The sequence below is a fragment of the Harmonia axyridis genome, chromosome 1 (genome assembly GCF_914767665.1).
Source record: "Harmonia axyridis chromosome 1, icHarAxyr1.1, whole genome shotgun sequence".
NCBI lineage: Eukaryota > Metazoa > Arthropoda > Insecta > Coleoptera > Coccinellidae > Harmonia > Harmonia axyridis.
Window position 1 is genome coordinate 10,380,807 of NC_059501.1, and position 21,310 is coordinate 10,402,116.

At 34.5% G+C, this 21,310-nt stretch overlaps 2 protein-coding genes across 2 annotated transcripts; one reads left to right on the top strand and one right to left on the bottom strand.

Moving 5' to 3' along the window:
* Positions 1-225: 225 nt before the first annotated feature.
* On the bottom strand, positions 226-6,134 carry LOC123688992 (phytanoyl-CoA dioxygenase, peroxisomal-like). The gene is made up of 8 exons (XM_045627771.1): positions 5,901-6,134; positions 4,973-5,092; positions 4,772-4,880; positions 2,871-3,038; positions 2,099-2,245; positions 1,482-1,616; positions 1,276-1,407; positions 226-398 (listed from the first exon to the last, which is right to left on the bottom strand). The coding sequence occupies exons 1-8, from the start codon at positions 5,906-5,908 to the stop codon at positions 324-326; spliced, it is 894 nt and encodes a 297-aa protein (XP_045483727.1). The 5' UTR covers positions 5,909-6,134; the 3' UTR covers positions 226-323.
* A 1,182-nt stretch (positions 6,135-7,316) lies between these two features.
* LOC123688994 (poly [ADP-ribose] polymerase tankyrase) lies at positions 7,317-17,225 on the top strand. The gene is made up of 13 exons (XM_045627773.1): positions 7,317-7,701; positions 8,120-8,344; positions 8,889-9,192; positions 9,526-9,779; positions 10,929-11,393; positions 11,484-11,709; positions 12,003-12,168; positions 12,449-12,668; positions 13,189-13,421; positions 13,533-13,833; positions 14,181-14,554; positions 14,850-15,142; positions 16,792-17,225. The coding sequence occupies exons 1-13, from the start codon at positions 7,512-7,514 to the stop codon at positions 17,021-17,023; spliced, it is 3,483 nt and encodes a 1,160-aa protein (XP_045483729.1). The 5' UTR covers positions 7,317-7,511; the 3' UTR covers positions 17,024-17,225.
* The last annotated feature ends 4,085 nt before the right edge of the window (positions 17,226-21,310 follow it).

Below are 21,310 nucleotides of genomic sequence, written 5' to 3' on the forward strand. Positions count from 1 at the left end.
GAGGAAGAACAAACTCCTTCCCTTCATTAGAAAGCTACATGAAGTCATGAAGACTTTAGTCCAATTCATTTCTCTAAATCTCCTTAATTTTGTATGAAGAATCATTATTATTGTCATTTAGTTACCTTAAATATATGATGAAGTATCCAACTGGGATGAATTTTCTGTGCATATTGGTTTATTTTTTCGATTCAAGGATATCAGATGATAGGAATATTCTTTAACTCGATCTATACAGAAGTTTTATTGGAAAAAGTAACAAAAAATTAAGATCTGTATTCATAATATATATTTGGAATCGAAATTAATTTCCAAAACAATTGTCACAAATGACATTTCAAATCCATGAATGATCCTTTTTTTCCAGAAACATGTCTACTTTTAAGTTTCCAAATCATCTGAAAAAGTCACAAAATGTTAGAATGCACAATCTGGTATTAGCCAGAACAATCGAATTATCATTACTCATTAGTACTTTAAGTTCTCAATTGATTATTATTATTTAATTACTAATTTAGTCAATCGAACGCTTATTTCAGGGGAACGGAAAGTGGATTTTACCCTTCAGATTTTGAGCTTTGGTTATCAATTACGATTTACATTTTGCGATAGAAGTGAAAAATTTCGATTTCTCAGATTACGGCCCTATGTCTGCATTTTGGTCTGGGAATGTAAACACGGTAACTGCTTGTAGGATCGGGTTTCAAATGCCACGGTTAAATTTATTCATGGTTGAAATCCAACTAGGGGTTCCGTAAGTATGGCCGTTCGAAGTTTTTTGTACATATTGATAATTTAAAAACGAGATGTAACTTGCAACTAGAGATTTTGGATGCTAATTAAAAATAATTTCAAGCAGATCACATTCATTCTCTAATCACACTTTTGGAATTCATCTGCAGTTTTGTGGTTTTCAAGGGTGAAATTGGCGTATGAATGAGCGAGCGCCTAAATACTCCTGACTTCACGTTGGTATTCTCCTTATTTTATTTTTAAATTGGAATTGTACTGATTTTATTTTTGCCCGAGAGGTGGCGTTACGGGTGTCGCGGCACACTATTGCAGCCCCGGCGGGTTTATGAGGGCTGCCGCGTTGCAGCAGAGTCACCTCTCTCTCTCACCTGGGGTGAGAGGGTAACTTGGGTAGAGCTCATTGGACAGCCCAACTGAAGACTCCACCAGCGTTCCCGGGCCGAAACACCGCAATCCCTAGAAAGAGGGCGCACCTACGACATGTGACTCGATAGAGACTCGCACAAAAATAATTATTCTTACCATATAATCTTCAACCCAACCATTCATATAATCTACCATTTCTTTCATTATACCTTCTTGACTGGTACCTCTTACGTCTATGAAATAAGAATCAGTTGATGAGAAATGACAGGATATAACTTTTCTGGATTCCTGAAATAATTGAATTATTGAAACACACTTAAAATAAGCTTTATTACAATAAACAACAATCCGCATGCACTTACTGATGTCATATTGGGGCCAGAACCATGTAAAAGTAGAGGGTGGAAGAACATTGTATCCCCTTTGTCCATGGTTACATACGTCCTAGGATCCTCAATTGTGCTTATCACTCCATGAAATAGAGGATTTGAGGTACCCTGCTTCGCAAATAATCGATCAATTTTTATAAAAATTGAGTCTTAACTGATAAACTGAACAGATTCGTGTTCGTGTATATCATTTTTGTCATGATGTTGGTATTTTTCGAATTTTGAGCCGAGTATGGTCTCAAGCTCCGACTTAATGATGAAGAATCCGTCATAAAATTTAATTATGTCTGACCTGCCGTCCATACACACGATAACTCTCGATTGGAAGATCTTATAATCTTGAAATTTTCAGGGTAGGTTTGCATCTCGAATTCCGCGGTAAAGTTTTGAAATTTTCAGAAAAACCATGAAATCGTCATAATTGAGTCAATTTCTGCATTTGAGACCAATTAAAAATTCGAAAGATGTAGACATTGTGACGAAATGATGGATATAGAGCACTATTCGGAAATTGGCTGCTCAAAGATGTATTTCACCGAAAAAAAAATGAATAAATGTAGGGACTGATCCAAGATCAATTTGTTTATTACCTGAGAATAGTCATGCGGATACAGATTCCCTTTTTTATGCGATCCAGGAAATGTGAAGAGGCATCCATGCTCTTTGCCTATTGGCTCCATCGCTGTCCAAGAAGCTACAGTAGCATTGATAGGTCTGAAGGGAAGATAATGTAAATCCTAAAATTAATAAAGTGATATACTGGAACGGACTTGCGAATATACCTATTTTCAAGAATTCGAATTGACAGTGGCGCCACTAGGCATCAGTGGTGTTGGCGACCGCGCTGACAGCCTCCCAAAAAGTTAGGTAAGTATAGTTATTACATAGTTGTATTGTTTATTTGATTTATTTGTTGCTCTATAGATATAGAATCTTGATTATCTTTGAATCCATTAATTACTTCCTACTTTGAATCCTAAAATGCTGAAAGTTCGGGTATGACGAACACACTAATATCCTGAGTATCATTTACGTATAAGTAACTCATAAGGGTTGTTAAGAATCCGAGGCTTTACCAAGACCTACTAAAACGATAAAAAGTGCGTTAATCTGGAACTAATTCTGTGCTCAATTCGATAATGACGAGGCTATAAGTAATAAAAGCTAAATTGTTTCAACCTGTAACTAGAGTCTACCCTACACAGATATCAGTCTCATTTCTATTTATCTTTTTTTTCTGATTGGAAAATGAGAGGAACCTTGCAAAGCTGATATCGCCGACGTCTACACTTGATATAGCGCCGCCACTGACAACTGAAATACAATCAGAAATTTTAAGTTATCTAATTCTTTAAGTTCTACCTGATGAATTGGATACCTAGAATCATCAGGGTGGGTATCTGGTGGTTTGTTAATCAACATCGAGTTGACAGCCACAATATCTGGACCAATTATACTTTCGACAACGTCCAGTAAGGGTTGAAAGGTTGTATATCGGAACAAGGAGTCATCGTTGAGAAAATCTTGCAGCTGTAGGAGAAAATTGAGAATTTAGCATTACATACCTATATAAGGTGTGGTAAAAAAAAATACATTATTTTTGCATGAAAAACAATGTTTTAATTACCATAGTGAAAATGATCCGAATTAGGTCAAATATGCGCCGTTTAGTTCGATAACTTGTTGCCATTTTGAAGCTAATACCATTATATGCCTCTCTCATAGAAGCCCTCGACCCTATTGGCAAAAAATTGTGACAGCCGCTGTTGAAGCGAATTTTTCACCAGCAAAATTGTTCGCCATGGACAGGAACAGATTATAATCACTTGGTGCCCGGTCCGGACTATAATGTGGATACATAAAAACACCCCAACTAAGCTCCCTGGGTCACTATCGATGTGTGTGGCCTGGCGTTGTCCTGTTGGAACACAATTCCTTCACTATTGGCCAAAGCTGGTCGCTTCTGAGTCTTGAGAGTTCAGACGAACCAATTTTTGACAGTATAGTTCCGGGTTTAACAGCTCTGCCGTAAGAGAGCTGCTAATAGTAGATAATTCTCTGCCAATCCTACCGAACACACAGCAAAACCTTCATGTCCGTATCAATCCTAGCTTGGTCATCGTTTCCGCCGGCTGACAGCGTTTCGACCACGACCGTTTTAGCTTGACGTTGTCGTAAGTGTTCCACTTTTCACCAACCACTTCAAAAATGGGTCAATTTTGTTACGATTCAGCAGCGATTCGTAGATGAAAATTCGGTCCATGAGTTTTTTTTGCGTTTATTCGTGTAGCACCCATACATCGAGCTTCTCCTTGAGACCAGCCAAACGGTTTTTTGTACAATCTTGAGCTCTTTGGCGATCGAAATATTTATTGCTCACATGACTTACGGACTTGACAATCTCTATGTTTTTATCGACATTTTCGATAATGAGCCTTCCAATGCGTGGTGCATCTTCGACTTTAAATCTTCGACTTTAAAATTGCTGGACGGAATCGATGAAACCAAAATTGGGCCTCATTGCTTCTTACAGTATCAGGATTTATGGTCCTGATACTATTTATATTTTCAGCTGCCCGCCCTTGCATTTTCGCCTTTTTCGAAAAAAAATAAATAAAAACTCTAAAATATAGAGTATTTTCTTTTTGCTAGTGTCCATCTTTGACGCCCGTTCAAACTAAACTGAGTCAACTAATCTCAAAACCGTCAGAAAAGTTTTTGTACTACGAAATCTCATTTTTTAACACTATCTAATGGAACCTGATCAGACTTATACAATGCGAGATAAAGATAACTAAAGTCATCTATAGGAAAATAATGGATTTCTTTTTACTACATCTAATATTATTACTATATCTAATATTAACTGTTCTTTGAAATGAATGTATATTCTATCGATTGGAAAAATTAACAAACATCGTCCATGAGCTTTTTAGTGCGATGTGATTTATTATGATATTAGAGAAATTCTGTTCTGATGATCCGGTCCACCTGAAATTCGGCATAAACGATCGAGTGATCAATTTACACATACAAACTTAATTTCAACCTTGTCCGATTTGTTGTTATCGAAATTATTCTAGATATTCTACTCGAATTTTATATGGTTCAGGTGCAACGATAAACGTGAAATTTGCATTGAGGATTCATAAATTTGCTAGATACCTATCGAAGTTTTGTTTAACATATTTTTTACTTGTCGGTATATTTTGCATTAAAAGCGAAAACGCTCAACCATAATGTAAAAAAATGAGTATATTTACCTTGAAAATAGCTTTTTTTCCTGTGACTCCTAGTTTCTTAAGTTGAGGATCTTTCACCATCCTTGAAGTTGTAACAACTTTACCAGCACAAACGTCGTCGAAATAACAACTTGAATTAAATAAAATGCGAAGTGAATAAAAATTTAATTGGGTGGGCTAATTTGAACATAAATTATATCTAAAATTCTTGTAAAAACTTACCTAAATTCATCAAGTAATGTATGGGGGAAAATGTTTTTCACTAAAACGTATCCATTTTCATCATATGCTTTCCTCTGTTGGTCATTTAGTGCTTTGTCGCTGACAGTAAATCGATATTTCCTGTGGTGAAATATCAATTATTATCTCATTATGTTTAAATTCTATTAACGTAAACTTTAAAAAAAAGTATATACATGAAGTCATCAGGAGCTTTTGTGCCCTTGGATACCAGATATAAGTATACTGTTTTTTTTTCATCCAAGAGTGCTTTCCGATTTTTTTTCGATATTCTGCATAAACTTTGTATGGTTCTGAAGATGTTAACCCGAAATTGAGAACGAAGCTTGAAATAATTATATCATATACTTATAAGTATACACGCAAAATCTCAACTCGATTGGATCTGTATTGACTGCAGTAATCACGAGAAATTAGGTATATCTGCTCCAATATTCCCTTGAATTTTTATGTTTCTGGTGATGATGTGATTAGCTTGAAATTTGGCACGTGGGTGGAAATGGTCATTAAAATATTGGATTTTCTTTTGGTTACGCTATTGTCATAAAATTTTGCAAAAGTCTTGAAATTCTCATTTTGTACCCAAATATATTTTCATCCCGATTGAATTTGAAGTTTTAAAACTAACAGGAGAACAACATTTTTAAAGGTCATATTTGCGAAACCCCTAGTCGGATTTTGCCTATTAATGAACTAAACCTGCATTCGAGATCCGAGCCTATACCTTTCAAGTTTTTATGATATTAGTTTTGTCGAAGTAAGTGGAGATTATAAATTTGCCACTAGAAAAAACAGTATCAAACACTTGAATGAAATATTCTACAAATTTCCTTTCTTATGATATTGTGTAGTTACAATAAACTGTAAAATATACATCATCGTGCATCTTACTTGTATGCGTATTACTCACCTGGACATCGCTCATTTGAACTATAGAAGATAATGAATACAAAATAATAATTGTTATTGTTTCATTTCAGTAAGTTCTAATTGAATACAGCCGCGAATAATATCTAGACACTAAAACTGACCAAGAAAGAAACGTTCTAGTTACTATTACTTTCGAAAATTTCAACAGACTAGACAATATCGTTCTTTTATTCACAACAAACAATAGATGGTTGCGACTTTAGTTAATTTTGATAACATTCCCGTAAGACGCAGATATAACTTCCTTGTCCGTAGTGAATGACGTTGGTCACGTTTGCCGTCATCAGAAAACGACACTAGTCGAAGAATTCTGCAAGTAGATTGACACCTGGAGCAATTTCTTTGATTATCAAAAATCATGAAATATTTAACATTATAAATTTCTCGTGAAAATATGTCAAATTATTGAAAATTTCGAAAAGAGCGCTGACTTCGCGTCAGGTTCGGAGCTTTTAAGCGCTCGTCATTCATACATCCATTGAACTCTTGGATACCACGTGAAACACTATCTTGAAAACCGCAATATTCGTGCAGTGGTTTCGAAGATTATATCGTGTAGGTACAAAAAGACATAAATTTTCAATTGTATTCCTCACCGTCTCTGATAATTTTTTTCATGAATTTGTGGTGAGTTTTTTTTCTAGCCCGAGAGATGTCGTTGAAGGATGTCCAATTTTCGGAAGAACGACACCGCTTGGTACCGTTCTATGGCAAAGTCACCATGCTCCGCCTGGAAGGTGTATATGGCAGGGACCACTCAGTTGTCATACTGACGATTCCATCAGTAGTTGTGGGATGAAAAACCGAAATTCTCTTAGAGGAGCACCTTATAATTTGGTCGAGAATATCTAGCCAAAAATGTATGAAATGTACAGAAACGTCGTTTTTTATTACAGGGTTTTCCAATGAAAGGTTTCATTTTGATATTGAAATAAACCAGTATATTTATGAAAAATCAATTAATGTTTATATACCATTACGATTAAAAATTATATCAGCCAAATGGCTACCACAGCTACGGTTGCAGCACCTTATCATTTTCATGAAAATGTCTATGACCAATTCGCACATTTGTCCTCGATAAATTCACGAATTCCGCCTCGAAACAATTGTGGGGCATTGCCATAGACCTTATCTTCCCTATAAATGAAAACAAATGTTGCAGAGGGCGCAGCAATCTCTTGAGTTGAAAACAGAATATTTTCTTTTTATTTTGATGTCTAAAACGTACTCTTAAATTTCTACATGTGCTTAAGAAATAGCCCGTACATATACAAAAATGTAATTTTGAAAATAGAGGTATTTAATGAAACGACCAAATTAATTAAAAATAAGACATTATGTTTTATTTTACGATCCATATACACAATTTTTAAGGTTATCCTGAAGTTGTCATTGTTGTCAATATCATATGTTGAAAGTTGACATACGTTTTCATGTCATTGAGTTAGTGTTCAAAATTGTTATCTTTTGTATACAAATAAATAGTTGCAGTTGGACAAAAACATATGTGAAGCATTTTCTATTCAATTTTAAACATCTCAAAATGATTCATAGTTAGAAGATAATCCAAAATTTGGAAAACTGGGCAATGGCAGGTCGAAGAGCAACCTTTATAGCTTCCATGGAACCTTTACCAAATAGCAATGATCCATTACGAGAACTTTTTGAAGCTTGTAAGGTTGGAGATATTGGAAGAGTTCGAAAATTAGTAAATTCCCAAACTGTGAATGCTAGAGATACTGCTGGAAGAAAATCAACACCATTGCATTTTGCGGCAGGTTTGTTTTTATTGTAAATTTCACTAATTATCTAAGAATTCAAATTTACGAATAAATAATGATTTAGTGAAAAAAATGAGCGAAATTTGGAAAAGTTTTCAGTATTATATACAATTGAGAAATGTCAGAATTGGTTTGAGAATTGTGTAACATTCATGCATGAAAAGAAATCTTTTGTTATGAGATCACCTATTTGCTAATCTCAAGTCACTATATGATCATCATTATCGATGTTTTAAGTGAGAATTATTGACTATTTGTAGGAAATGGTGCACACTTCACATCTCACTTCAAAATAATTATGAATATATTTTGAAAATGTTGTTTGCATCATAAATGACTTTTTTCATCATATAAAATTCATCAGGAAACAATTACTATTATATATATTAGGATAAAACGAAATTTGATGGTCTAGGTTACGGAAGGAGGGATGTAGTGGAATTTTTGCTTTCTGCTGGCGCATCTATACAAGCCAGGGATGACGGAGGTTTGCATCCATTACATAATGCTTGTTCTTTTGGCCATGCCGATGTTGTTAGATTGCTCCTTGAAGCTGGTGCCAACCCTAATACACGTGACAACTGGAATTACACTCCATTACATGAAGCTGCCATCAAAGGAAAAGTAGATGTCTGCCTAGGTAAGAATTATATTAATGAAACTTATCTGGCATTTCAAGCCAGTTCATTTTGATAGTTGCATGGGTATGCTAGCAAACAGACTATTGCCATCCTGGGAGGCTAACCTTCATTTTGTGAGAGATAAACAGTCCACTAATCAGGATACTCTTAGTAGTTAGTATTTGTTCTAAACGAAGTCTATGTGCTTGCTGTTTTTTTTTTAATTTTAAAGGAGTTTGATTATCACCAAATAAAACTGTTTGAATGTATGAACTACTGGTCAATGTTTGCCCCTTACAAAAATTTCGCAAATTGCACTGTGACTTCAAATGTTTTTTTTTATTCAACATAACCTAAATAATATAATAATATTCAATAATAATAAAATCTTTGACAACCTATGTTTGATTGAAGTTTGCTTCCATTTTCTTATATACAGCGTGAATTTTTGAAATATATTCAATGTTCTTTAAGATAACTTTCTGGCAAGTAAAGAGATAAATAATCATATACGTATATATATTCTGATTTTTTATAAAGTAGTGACACAGAAAATATTTTCAGCCCTTCTACAGCATGGAGCAGATATAGATATCAGAAATGCAGAAGTAAAAACTCCACTAGAAGTAGCTGATATTTCCACCAGGCCTGTTTTGACAGGTGAATACAGAAAAGATGAGTTACTTGAAGCAGCAAGGGCGGGAGCTGAAGATAGATTGTTAGCCCTTCTTAATCCATTGAATGTCAATTGTCATGCAAGCGATGGTCGTCGTTCAACTCCATTGCATTTAGCTGCTGGCTATAACAGAACAAGGGTTGTGCAACTTCTGCTACAACACGGTGCCGATGTACATGCAAAGGATAAGGGGTAAATATAAAATAGGCAATGGCCAGTAGCATAGAAACCGAAGGTTTTTTATATCACTCATATTTTGTATAATAGGCTATTCGACAGTATAAATAGCATAATTAACAATTTCAATCTTTGCGAAATTTTGAGTTGATTACATGGTTGAAACCTTTAAAAATTCAAGAAAAACATTGGAAAAGAAATACCCAATATTTCCATGAACAGATATTATAATCACATCTCATGTATTGACATATATCTAGTTCTATGGTCTCCAAGGGTGCAATTTTCAATGGTTGTCTCATATACGTGCTGTTACATTCAAGATACTCAGTAAGATTATTATTTCAGAGGTTTGGTTCCACTTCACAATGCTTGTTCGTACGGACATTTTGAAGTGACAGAAATGTTGATAAAACATGGAGCGAATGTTAATGCTAATGATTTGTGGGCCTTCACTCCCCTTCATGAAGCTGCTTCTAAATCCAGAGTGGAAGTTTGTTCTTTACTACTCAGTGAAGGGGCAGATCCCACCCAGTTGAATTGTCACTCCAAGTCTGCTATCGATGTGGCTCCAACTAGAGAATTGCAAGAGAGATTGGCATGTAAGTTGTGTTTCAAATCTTAATATCAGGTGTGTGAATAAGTCTTTTCCGTTTTTTGTAAGAGATGGCGCCACCAATACTGTGCGAGTATTTAATGGTTACATATGTCATAATCAAAGCTTATTCATCTGTCAACAATTCCACACTAACACATTAGTTGAAATTTTTTCGCATCATAAATTTTTGAAATCGTGAAAATGTCGAAATTTGAGCCGAGTCGACGTCATTTGCGGGAAGTTTCACTTTATTGGTTCAATTTGAATTGCGAACAGCTGCTTCAGCGACATAAAAGAAAGGGTTTTCTGCATCGTATCGTAACTGGCGATGAAAAGTGGATCCGTTACGATAATCAGAAGCGAAGAAAATCATGGGGACTACCCGGCCATGCATCATCATCGACGGCCAAGCCAAATATTCATGGCGCCAAGCTCATGATCTGTATATGGTGGGACCAGCTAGGTGTGGTTTACTATGAGCTTCTGAAACCGAATGAAAGGATCACAGGCGAGGTCTATCGACGACAATTGATGCGTTTGAGTCGAGCACTGCGAGAAAAACGGGCACAATACTCCGACAGGCACGACAAAGTTATTTTGCAACATGACAATGCTCGCCCACATGTTGCACAGCAGGTGAAAACATACTTAGAAACGCTCAAATGGGAAGTCCTACCCCACCCGCCGTATAGTCCAGACATTGCTCCGTCTGATTACCATCTCTTCAGATCGATGACGCATGGCCTGGCTGACCAGCACTTCCATTCCTACGAGGAAGCCAAAAAATGGGTGGATGACTGGATAGAGGCCATTCGTATGTTGCCAGAAAGATGGGGAAAAGTTGTAGCTAGCGATGGCCAATACTTTCAATAATTCATTTGTAACCATTTTTTCACAATAAAGGCTCAAAATTTGAAAAAAAACGGGAAAGACTTATTCACACACCTTATAATTTTATAAATTTTTTGTTTTAATAGATGCTGAAGATCACGTATATTTGAACCAATCTTTTAAAAAATTAGTATTAGCAAATTTTTCTTTAACAATTATTTCGATACATGTTTCTTAGGTTAGGTTGGATATTTTTATATTACAATGTATTATGCCTAAACCCTACACTGTACTTGTTTCATCAGCCCTTCATTATTTTTAGATGAATACAAAGGACATTCCCTTTTGGAAGCTTGTAGGCAGGCAGATGTTGCCAAAGTAAAAAAATACCTAACTCCAGAGACAATCTTATTTAAACACCCTTATACTGGCGATACACCCGTACACGCAGTGGTGTCATCCTTATATCCCAAAAGGAAACAAGTGCTGGAGTTATTAATCCGTAAAGGAGCTCAGCTCAATGAGAAGAATAAGGATTTCCTCACCCCGCTCCATATTGCTGCTGACAATTCCTACTATGAACTGATAGATCTCATACTCAGAAACGGTGGTAAAGTGAATGCTTTGGACAGATCGGGTCAAACGGCTCTTCACAGATGTGCAAAAGACGGAAACGTACAAGTGTGTAGAATATTGCTCTCTTACAATGTAGATACCACTGTTGTCTCTCTGCAAGGATATACAGCTGCGCAGATGGCTTCAGAAGACGTACAAAAAATCTTTCAAGGTCAGTGAAGATGTCCTATCGCTTGTTCTCCTATTTTTTAGGGTTAAGTTAGGTTAAATCACTAATCAAATATTTTTTATGATGACATAGATCCTCCTGGGAGTGCTGATGTCGAGTGTCAACTTTTAGAAGCTGCCAAATCTGGAAACCTAGAACTAGTGCAACAATTACTTACTTCCTTTCCTCATATAGTTAATTGCCGTGATCTCGATGGTCGACATTCTACCCCACTGCACTTTGCGTCAGGTTATAATAGGGTTGCAGTAGTTGAATACCTTCTTGAACAGGGCGCTGATGTTCACGCTAAGGATAAAGGGTATGTTGATTTTTATTGTAGGAACTTAGTGAAAACTTCAATTTTTTTATTCTTGAGTATTTGTTTTTCATTAATTAACATCAACTGAAATATACCATGTTACTTTTGAAGAGGTATATGTAGCTTATATGGAGAATAATAATGATTTTAATGAATGTTATTCATTTCACTGGTTAGAGAAGCTTAGAGAGTAAGTTACTCCCTAAGCTTCTGGGAGGTCTCAAGAGGCTTAGAAGAGTAGGGATTGACAACATTATTTGACAAATAATGAAAATTTCGTTATATTTATTCAGGGGTCTGGTACCATTACACAATGCTTGTTCTTATGGTCATTACGAAGTTACCGAACTGTTGGTAAAGCATGGAGCCAGTGTCAATGTTGCCGATTTATGGAAATTTACACCACTTCATGAAGCTGCCGCTAAAGGAAAATATGAAATTGTGAAACTGTTGCTCAAGGTAATTTCCTGAAATTTTGTATTAGCAATGCAATGAACACAAAACAGAATGAATTTTAAGTATGGAACGCCTCAATTAGTTTGGAAACGGATTGCACCATAGATTTTGGTGTATAAATAATTTTATCCGATTATGTATTGATTGGTGACTGTTTTATGTAAACAGTCAGCATATAAAGATAGTATCAATAACGATTCTGTAGAAAATAGTATAGTTATTTCATCCTCAGTAAAATACTATAACCTCAAAATACTTTATATAAAAAATGATGTTTTCACAGCATGGCGCCGATCCTAATAAAAAGAATAGAGATAATGCAACGCCCCTTGATCTAGTTAAGGAAGGAGATCAAGACGTTGCAGACTTACTGAAAGGAAACGCTGCTCTCCTAGATGCTGCCAAAAGAGGAAATCTTGCAAGGGTGCAGAGGTTGGTCAGTCCTGAAAATATAAATTGTAGGGATGCACAAGGAAGAAATTCAACACCACTCCATCTAGCAGGTATGTTCCATTAATCTTTTTAATAGTTTATTTTATTATTATTGTTTGTTTATGTTTGCTGTCTATTATATTGTTGTTGTTATTCATCATTGAATATTTGTTTCCTCAACATTGTTTTGCTTAAGGTTGGGTTAAATAGCATACTATTATTAAACAAAAAGTTGAAGTTTTACAGTATTTATTTGAAGTATTATGTTTGGAAACAAATTTTTATGTCTCAGCCACAATAAAGTATAAGTAAGCGTTGTGAACTAGATTAATACAAGGTTTTAATTCTTTTTTTAAGATGTAAGTATTGTCTTGTGTGAATCTGGTTAATAGTGATTTTTCTAATGCATAGTTGAAGTCTCTTTAATGCTTGAACATGACTCTAATGGTTCCAAAACATGTCTGACATAACACCTCAAACAAATATTTGAAATTTTGACTTAAAGCTCGTTAATTTCTGTAGGATTGATTGATGAAAGATGAACTTATTCTCCAGATTATATTATTATTAATAAATCTTGAATTTTTTCAGCTGGTTATAACAATGTCGAAGTGGCGGAATATCTTTTGGAACACGGTGCTGATGTGAACGCTCAAGATAAAGGTGGATTGATTCCTCTCCATAACGCCTCCAGTTATGGTCATTTAGACATAGCCGCTCTCCTCATAAAACACGATACTGTTGTGAATGCTACCGATAAGTGGGGTTTCACACCTTTGCATGAAGCTGCTCAGAAAGGAAGAACACAGCTTTGTGCTCTACTGGTGAGTTGCAATTCAAATTTTCAGAAGAATTTAATTGCATTGTATTTTTTCAACTTCCGAAATATTTCACCTAGTGATTTTCTAGAAAGCAATGTCTTTTGTCTGTTTCAGTTAGCGCATGGTGCAGATCCATTCCTCAGGAATCAGGAGGGTCAAACTCCAGTAGAACTAGCATCAGCTGATGATGTCAGAAGTCTACTACAAGATGCAATGACATCGCAGAATGTGCCAACTACATCGGCGTCTGCAGCTTTAGGATTTATGTCAAGTTCAGTATCTTCCATAGCACAATCTGTCAGCATGGAAACAGTTATAATGCCTTCAGGAGCAACAGTGCAACTTTCGACTCCTGTTGGAAGTCGAGGTAGCGTAGCAATTGCAGAAGGTTGTTGTTCGGCTTTGAAACTTGAAGGTAGGATTCTTCACTTTTTCTCTTCAGTATAAGTTTAAAACAATTCTGATAATAAGAAAATATGTAGTTTTTTCGGCGTGCAGACAAATTTTCAATTCTGAAAAAAGTACCTCCCCGGGCGGGATTCGAACCCGCAACCTCCGAATTACTAGTCCGTCGCTCTACCAACTGAGCTGCTCAGAGCTAGAAGCGACGGACTAGTGATTCGGAGGTTGCGGGTTCGAATCCCGCCCGGGGAGGTACTTTTTCCAGAATTGAAAATTTGTCTGCACGCCGAAAAAACTATTTTCTTATATTTATCTCACAGACGTTACAATCACTTTCGTATTAATTCTGACAATTTTCAGGTACCTCATCGGATATTGTCAATGTCACAGACATCAGGAGTTTTCTTCAAGCCCTCAATCTTGTACAGTTGTTAGATATTTTCGAGAGAGAACAGATAACCTTAGATATTCTACCTGAGATGAAGCATGAAGATTTCAAACAAATAGGTATTTCAGCCTTCGGTTTCCGACATAAATTGATCAAGGGTACAGAAAAACTCATAGCCAACTACGATGGAAAGTGGACGTCCAATAATCCTGGAACTCTCTTAGTCGATTTGTCATCAGACGAAGCAGAATATATTACAGTTGAAAACGAAATGCAGAACAGTATAGGTCAGCACAGGGATAACGGACAAGCTGGAGGTGTATTCTCTAAATATAGAATCGTCAGGGTAAATATAAAATAAATAAAATGTCTCAATTCCGTTCAATCGGTATGTTTTGAGTTAATAGAAAAACAAAATTTTAGAAAGTGGTAACTCTGAAACCATTGGGAACATTTAACTCATTTGCTGGAGCATTTACATCTCAAACGTACCCTAAACATTTCAAGTTATCATGTTTACAGGTGAAATTGTTTTTTTTTATATCCACCCGCAATATGTTCACTCAGTCGGATAACTATAGTCGCGAAATAAAATCGGGCTCGAAAATACAGGGAGAAAATTATTTGAAAATTGTTTCCAGATACAAAAAGTACAAAACAAGAAACTATGGGAACGGTATGTACATAGAAGACAAGAAGTGGCCGAAGAAAATAGCGAACAAGCCAACGAAAGAATGCTGTTTCATGGATCCCCATTCATCAACGCAATAGTCCAAAAAGGTTTTGATGAGAGGCATGCCTACATAGGAGGCATGTTTGGCGCAGGGATTTACTTTGCTGAACATTCGTCGAAAAGCAACCAATACGTTTATGGTGTATTAGGCAGTACAGGTTGTCCCATGCATAAAGACCGGTCTTGTTATATTTGTCATAGGTAAGTTATTTTCTCACATTGTCTTGGATGACGATAGGATGTCAGAGCATTTTTTTGAAGAAGCGTTTACAATTCAGTACATTACATTATCGAAACGAAGTCTTTTAAAGGGGTTTGTGGTATGAGAAAACTGTCAGAAATCGTCTCATAAGGTTGAAGCTTTAAGCCCCTTCCAAGCTATCCAATGAGGATTTATATAGGGTGTTCCTGAATTGGAGGTAAAAGGTGTTTTTTTTAGAGCTATAGAACTTTAATTTCCAATAAAAAAACGATAGATTATTCGATTGACATGAATTTTATTTATCCGCAAGATAATCTTGTGGCATTACATTTTAAATATGATTTTTGGCATATGACCGCCACGGCTGGCTCGGATGTAGTCCAATCTGGACGTCCAATTTTCGATGACTTTTTCCAACATTTGTGGCCGTATATCGGCAATAACACGGCGAATGTTGTCTTCCAAATGGTCAAGGGTTTGTGGCTCATCCGCATAGACCAATGACTTTACATAGCCCCACAGAAAGTTCTAGCGGTGCTAAATCACAAGATCTTGGAGGCCAATTCACAGGTCCAAAACGTGAAATAGGCGGTCACCAAACGTGTCTTTCAATAAATCGATTGTGGCACGAGCTGTGTGACATGTTGCGCCGTCTTGTTGGAACCACAGCTCCTGAACATCATGGTTGTTCAATTCAGGAATGAAAAAGTTAGTAATCATAGCTCTATACCGATCACCATTAACTGTAACGTTCTGGCCATCATCGTTTTTGAAGAAGTACGGACCAATGATTCCACCAGCCCATAAAGCGCACCAAACAGTCAGTTTTTCTGGATGTAACGGTGTTTCGACATACACTTGAGGATTAGCTTCACTTCAAATGCGGCAGTTTTGTTTGTTGGCGTAGCCATTCAACCAGAAGTGCGCTTCATCGCTAAAGAAAATAAATTGGACGTAGTGCTCGATACGTATTCCGCACAGAACCATTATTTTCGAAATAAAATTGCACTATTTGCAAGCGTTGTTCAGACGTGAGTCTATTCATGATGAATTGCCAAACCAAACTGAGAATAAATCACTTGACAGCTGTTGAATCGGTCGCCATCTTGAACAATAATGCCAACTTAAAGTTATATACCTCGAAAAAAAACACCCTATACAAACGAAAATGACAGATTCCTCAGATCAATTCAAGAAAATATTTCCTATGAACATGGGCCCACAATTCCTTTATTTTCGAGATACAAGATGCTAATGTTTGATTTTTTTCTCTTATTTTCTTCCAAATTAGGAACACCTTCTATAGAAATAGAATCGTTGAAAACTGGTGCAACTGTAGTCAAAAGGGAACACTCGTGAAATTGAAATTTTTTATCACTATTCATTTCGAAGCTTGAAAAATTCTGTATTCAATTGACCAAACAGATGAGACAGTAAGCGACAAAAGAAATAATAATAAATTTGGATAAAAGCTGAATGTTCCTATAGTAGCAGGTTGACAAAAATTGACAAAAAAAAGGAACTTAATTTTTGAAGGAGGTGTCAGAACCCCACACGTCTTGGGTGTCCATCTTGTGGCGGCTTTTTTTCCCTTTTACTGACTTATTCCCTAATTAGCTATTTTATTCACACTAAACTTCACTTACAGGAATTTATTGTTGTGTCGTGTGACATTGGGAAAGTCCTTCTTACAAATAAGTGCAATGAAAATGGCCCACGCACCTCCTGGACACCATTCAGTAGCAGGTCGCCCTTCCACTGGCGGATTGAACTTTCCAGAATATGTTGTTTATAGAGGAGAGCAAGCGTATCCGGAGTATTTCATCACTTATCAGATTGTTAAACCTGAGGCCAACGCCGCAGAATCGGAAATCAGGTGATTCAATCTTCAGCGTTGGTCAGTTACGCACAGACATCCGTCGTATAAGGATTTTCTTTGTTTCATTTTCTGTGATGCGTTCAACTTTTTAGTACCGACGAAAAAAAAGTGCAGCTGTCATGAATCGACTAGTTAGGGTGATTAAAATATAATTATTTGTCAACAAGAGAGATTCGTTTATTAAAGTTTTTACAATTATTGCATATTGAACAGTAAATTTTTCATTAAATGGTTTTAGGTTAGTAAACTAGATAAATGCCAAAAATTTTGATTGTTTATTTTAATTTTGAGAAATTGAATTCTGATATTATCTTCCTAAGGTTACCAATGAAACTTGGAGCTTTGAACATTTAATAATTCTATTACTTTATTATTATTTATATAAATTGTTATAGTGCAAAATCTGGCGGAGGTTTTTTCGGTCATCGAGGTTTAAATTAAAATCTAATGATTTAATTTTTTTATAATGAATTATAATTTTTCCGGATTCCAGATCAAAATGTGGCTGCTAAGATTTTTAACCAAAATAATTATAAATAATTGTTTCCAAAATGTTATACATTTTAATTAAAAATTCGATGAGCATAACAAACCTGCAGCCAAATTTTATACTCTTACTTTATATATATTCTTAGTTGAATGTGTAATGGCGCAACTTTTTCTTTACATGTTAAAAATCTAGCAATGTGCTGTTACAGATTACCATCACTTGAAACTCAAAAGTTCCAATTTTTTAATGTTGACTTGAATTGCACAACACTACTTTATAGAGGTATTGTGTTCTATAAAATATATGTATATACCTGAAAAATAGAAATACTTGTAGTTCAGTATGGCTTTTCTAGTTGATGGAATTTTTGGTTTAATTCAACCTCATTATCTTCATTTTTAGTGAAGAGGAGCTTTGATTTAGTGATTTGGGAAATATCTTACTTTGGAGACTGAACAATTTTAAAAAATTTATGAGATGATTTCTCATCCAAAAATAGGATGGGTCTTTTATATGAGAAAAAATTATTTTATCAATTCCTGTTTAAAAAGGCAATTTTATAATTTTCCCTTAAAAACAAAAAAGGTACAAAAATGAAATTAAGCAGGTATAATTTGCAAATTATAAAGGCACTCAATAATATTTTGCTGGTGTTTCCATGTGGTTGTAAGGAATAGAGGAAGTCACCCCTACAACTTTTCCTTATTCTTATCCTGAAAATAAAAAATAATGGATATAGCTTGATTCATTTCAAATAAAAGTTTTCGGTTTCTAGGAAAAAAATAATTCATTATTGAGTATATGGTACCAATCTGTAATTAATTTAGAAGATAGGCTTTTTCAACTCCTTATAACCATATAGAAATACCATTAAAATATCTGTGAAGTGCCTTTCGTTTGATATTTCATGTTTTCTATCCTGACTATCTTGAGCCTCTGTGAGAACTCTCAGAAGTTTAGAGGTTGTGCCAGTTAGAAGAACCGGTTATGTTAGTGCAGACTTTGTTATGTCTGCTCAATTTAATTCTTGTAACTTTTTTGGAGCAATCTTTACAGGGCTTATATAAACAGGTCTTGGTCAAATATTTTTAATTTTTTTTTATATAACAATCCACCCTATTTTTCGACAAAAAATTATTCCTTAACTTTTTATTTATTCACGCACTAATGTGATGTATCAATTTCTTCTTTCTTGAGCAATTTTTCCCTTAAGGAGTTACATTGGTAACCAATAGGATTTATTTGAAAGTGTAACTTTTAGTTTGTTCACTTCAAGTTTTTTGATTTGTAAACTGCGCAAGTCCAAACTGCAAATTTTATTAACATCAAAAAGTTTAATACTATTTTCCAATACAAAATATAAGAGGATTGAATCGTTTCACCAAATAATAAGTGCCAAAAGGTCATTGATAAAATTGAAATATCTCTTAGTCTTTAGAATAACACTCCCAAAAGAAGTTTTTCCGAAGAAAGGTTAATTAGTTTAACACAATATTTTTGACAGAGGTTTCAGTGATTCCTTTACAATTCCCCCAAAAGTTGGGGGGTTCCAATCAAGTTTTACAAAATGGCTAAATAGATACCCTAAATATGTATTGCTAACGTCATTTATATAATAGAAATTTCACAACTTGCACTTTCAAATCCTTTAATGAGCATATTTTCTTATATTGAAATCTATAAGAAAGTTTTCCACATCTTTGAAACAAATTTTTGGTGTGGAGGAATGTAACAAGCAAAGATTGATATAAATATCTAGTTTGTCACATTTATTTATAGGATTTGTATGTGCAAAAAATCTATCTTTACATTTCTATGAAATGTAACAACGAATGCAACATTATTTTAAATTGGTAGAAATTTCAACACATGATAATTTTCAAAATATATTAATCTCGTACCCAATTCATATTTTATGAAACAATGTTAACTTTCTCGTAAATTTTGAATCACCAAAAAACTTGACAAGTGCGATCTTTGACTCATTATGTAATCTGAGACGACAAAAGACCAAATTATAAAATACTCATCAGGCCAAGATGCAGTGGCTTTTTACATAATATATATTACTGCAGTATGTTTCATATTTCGAACGGATAAATGAAAATATTCGAAAAATGTGTTCATAAAACATCATATTTTTTTCAAATATATGATGTTCAGTTACTACTTAATAAAGTTAGGGTAAAATACTAATCGAATTGTTCCGTTAATGTGATATTGATGTTAGCATTTTTAGTATTATCATTTATTTTTATGGTGTGGTGTATTTAACTGTATAAATTTCCTGTACATATTTTTCAAAAAATAAAAGAAAGAAATACCAAAAGTTTGTTTGATTTATGAACATTTCAGGTTGATCATAATTTAAAATTCGCTCTTTAATTGTTTCTTGATGTAATCATGAAATGTCTATTAGGAGACAGTGTTTTCAGGAAATGTTTAAAAATTAAAAAAAAAATTATTGAACACAATAGGCAATATCACGTAATTCTATGTTTACATGGTGCTGAAGGTTTGACTTCAGATTTGTGATCAGAAACAAAAATCTAGATGCGAATTTTCGTGAAAAATTGATGTGAATAGAAATTTGAACAAGCGCGCAAAATCTCCTGATTTCACGTCACTGCTTTTTTTATTTGTTCTTGTTGCAATTCCTCTATTGTATTAGATTGCCTGAAATGCTCTTATTCAACACAATTTTTATTAGATTTAGGTAATGAACAAATGAACAAATCAACTAAATCTTCTTCCTGTATGTGTAAACTGGTAAATTGGATATAATTCTCAACAAGATTGTCATAATTTATAACATTTTCAAATGCGTGTATCATCATGATAATAGATTGAGAACAATGCGAGGCTATTTTCAATTGAAATAATACGTGTACGTTATGAAATATTCATATAATTTGTTGAAAATTATCAGTGCAATGCTTGGAAGCAAAATAAGCTATAACAATCATAGCTGAACACACGTTTTTTTGTAATTATATAATAGGTAGGTGGCGTCTTTGCTGCATAGCCCTAATCTTTTTAGTTTCGAACTTATATATTTTTAAACCCTGCTACGAAATATCAATATAATTTCTTTATTACTGGTTCTATGAACATGAAACAAAAATATTCTGGAGGCACTTTTTTCAGTAGAAACCATTGGTTTATATTTGTTCTTTATTGCAATTAGTTTCGAAATTATAATACCAACTTAATTTCATTTAACGTAAACGATAAACATTTTTATGATAAATAAAATTGCTTTTTTTCCTTTTCAAATAAAATAAATAACTTTAATTTAAATTTCTTATCAAAATATGAAAATAATCAAAAGTTTCCATTACACAAGACAATTCGACCAAGTGTCTATCTATTATAATCTATTTTAAGATCATTTTGAAATTCGGCATGGACATTCGAGTGATATCCAAACTAAAATTTCAACATAGCCCGGATCTGTTATTGTTACGGAAATATTGGCATTTTTTTTCGATATTGTGCTTCAATATTATATGGATCTAACTAACGCTAACAACCCGAAATTTTGCACGAAGTTAAGTTGGATATCGTTATTCTATAAAAAAAAATCTAATGGTGTTAAATCCAGAGATCTTGTTGGCCACCGAATATTTCAATTATCTGAAGTTCATATATGAACTTCAGATAATTGAAATATTCGGTGGCCAACAAGATCTCTGGATTTAACACCATTAGATTTTTTTTTATAGAATAACGATATCCAACTTAACTTCGTGCAAAATTTCGGGTTGTTAGCGTTAGTTAGATCCATATAATATTGAA

Bases quoted from the DNA above. Each gene is read 5' to 3' on its own strand.
- LOC123688992 (XM_045627771.1), bottom strand. The intron at 4,881-4,972 runs GTAAGTTTTTAC...ATTTAATTCAAG, and splicing joins ACATTACTTGATGAATTTAG to TTGTTATTTCGACGACGTTT. The intron at 1,408-1,481 runs GTAAGTGCATGC...CAATTATTTCAG, and splicing joins CTGGCCCCAATATGACATCA to GAATCCAGAAAAGTTATATC.
- LOC123688994 (XM_045627773.1), top strand. From the start codon at position 7,512: ATGGCAGGTCGAAGAGCAACCTTTATAGCTTCCATGGAACCTTTACCA. The intron at 7,702-8,119 runs GTTTGTTTTTAT...TTGATGGTCTAG, and splicing joins ACCATTGCATTTTGCGGCAG to GTTACGGAAGGAGGGATGTA. The intron at 9,780-10,928 runs GTAAGTTGTGTT...CATTATTTTTAG, and splicing joins ATTGCAAGAGAGATTGGCAT to ATGAATACAAAGGACATTCC.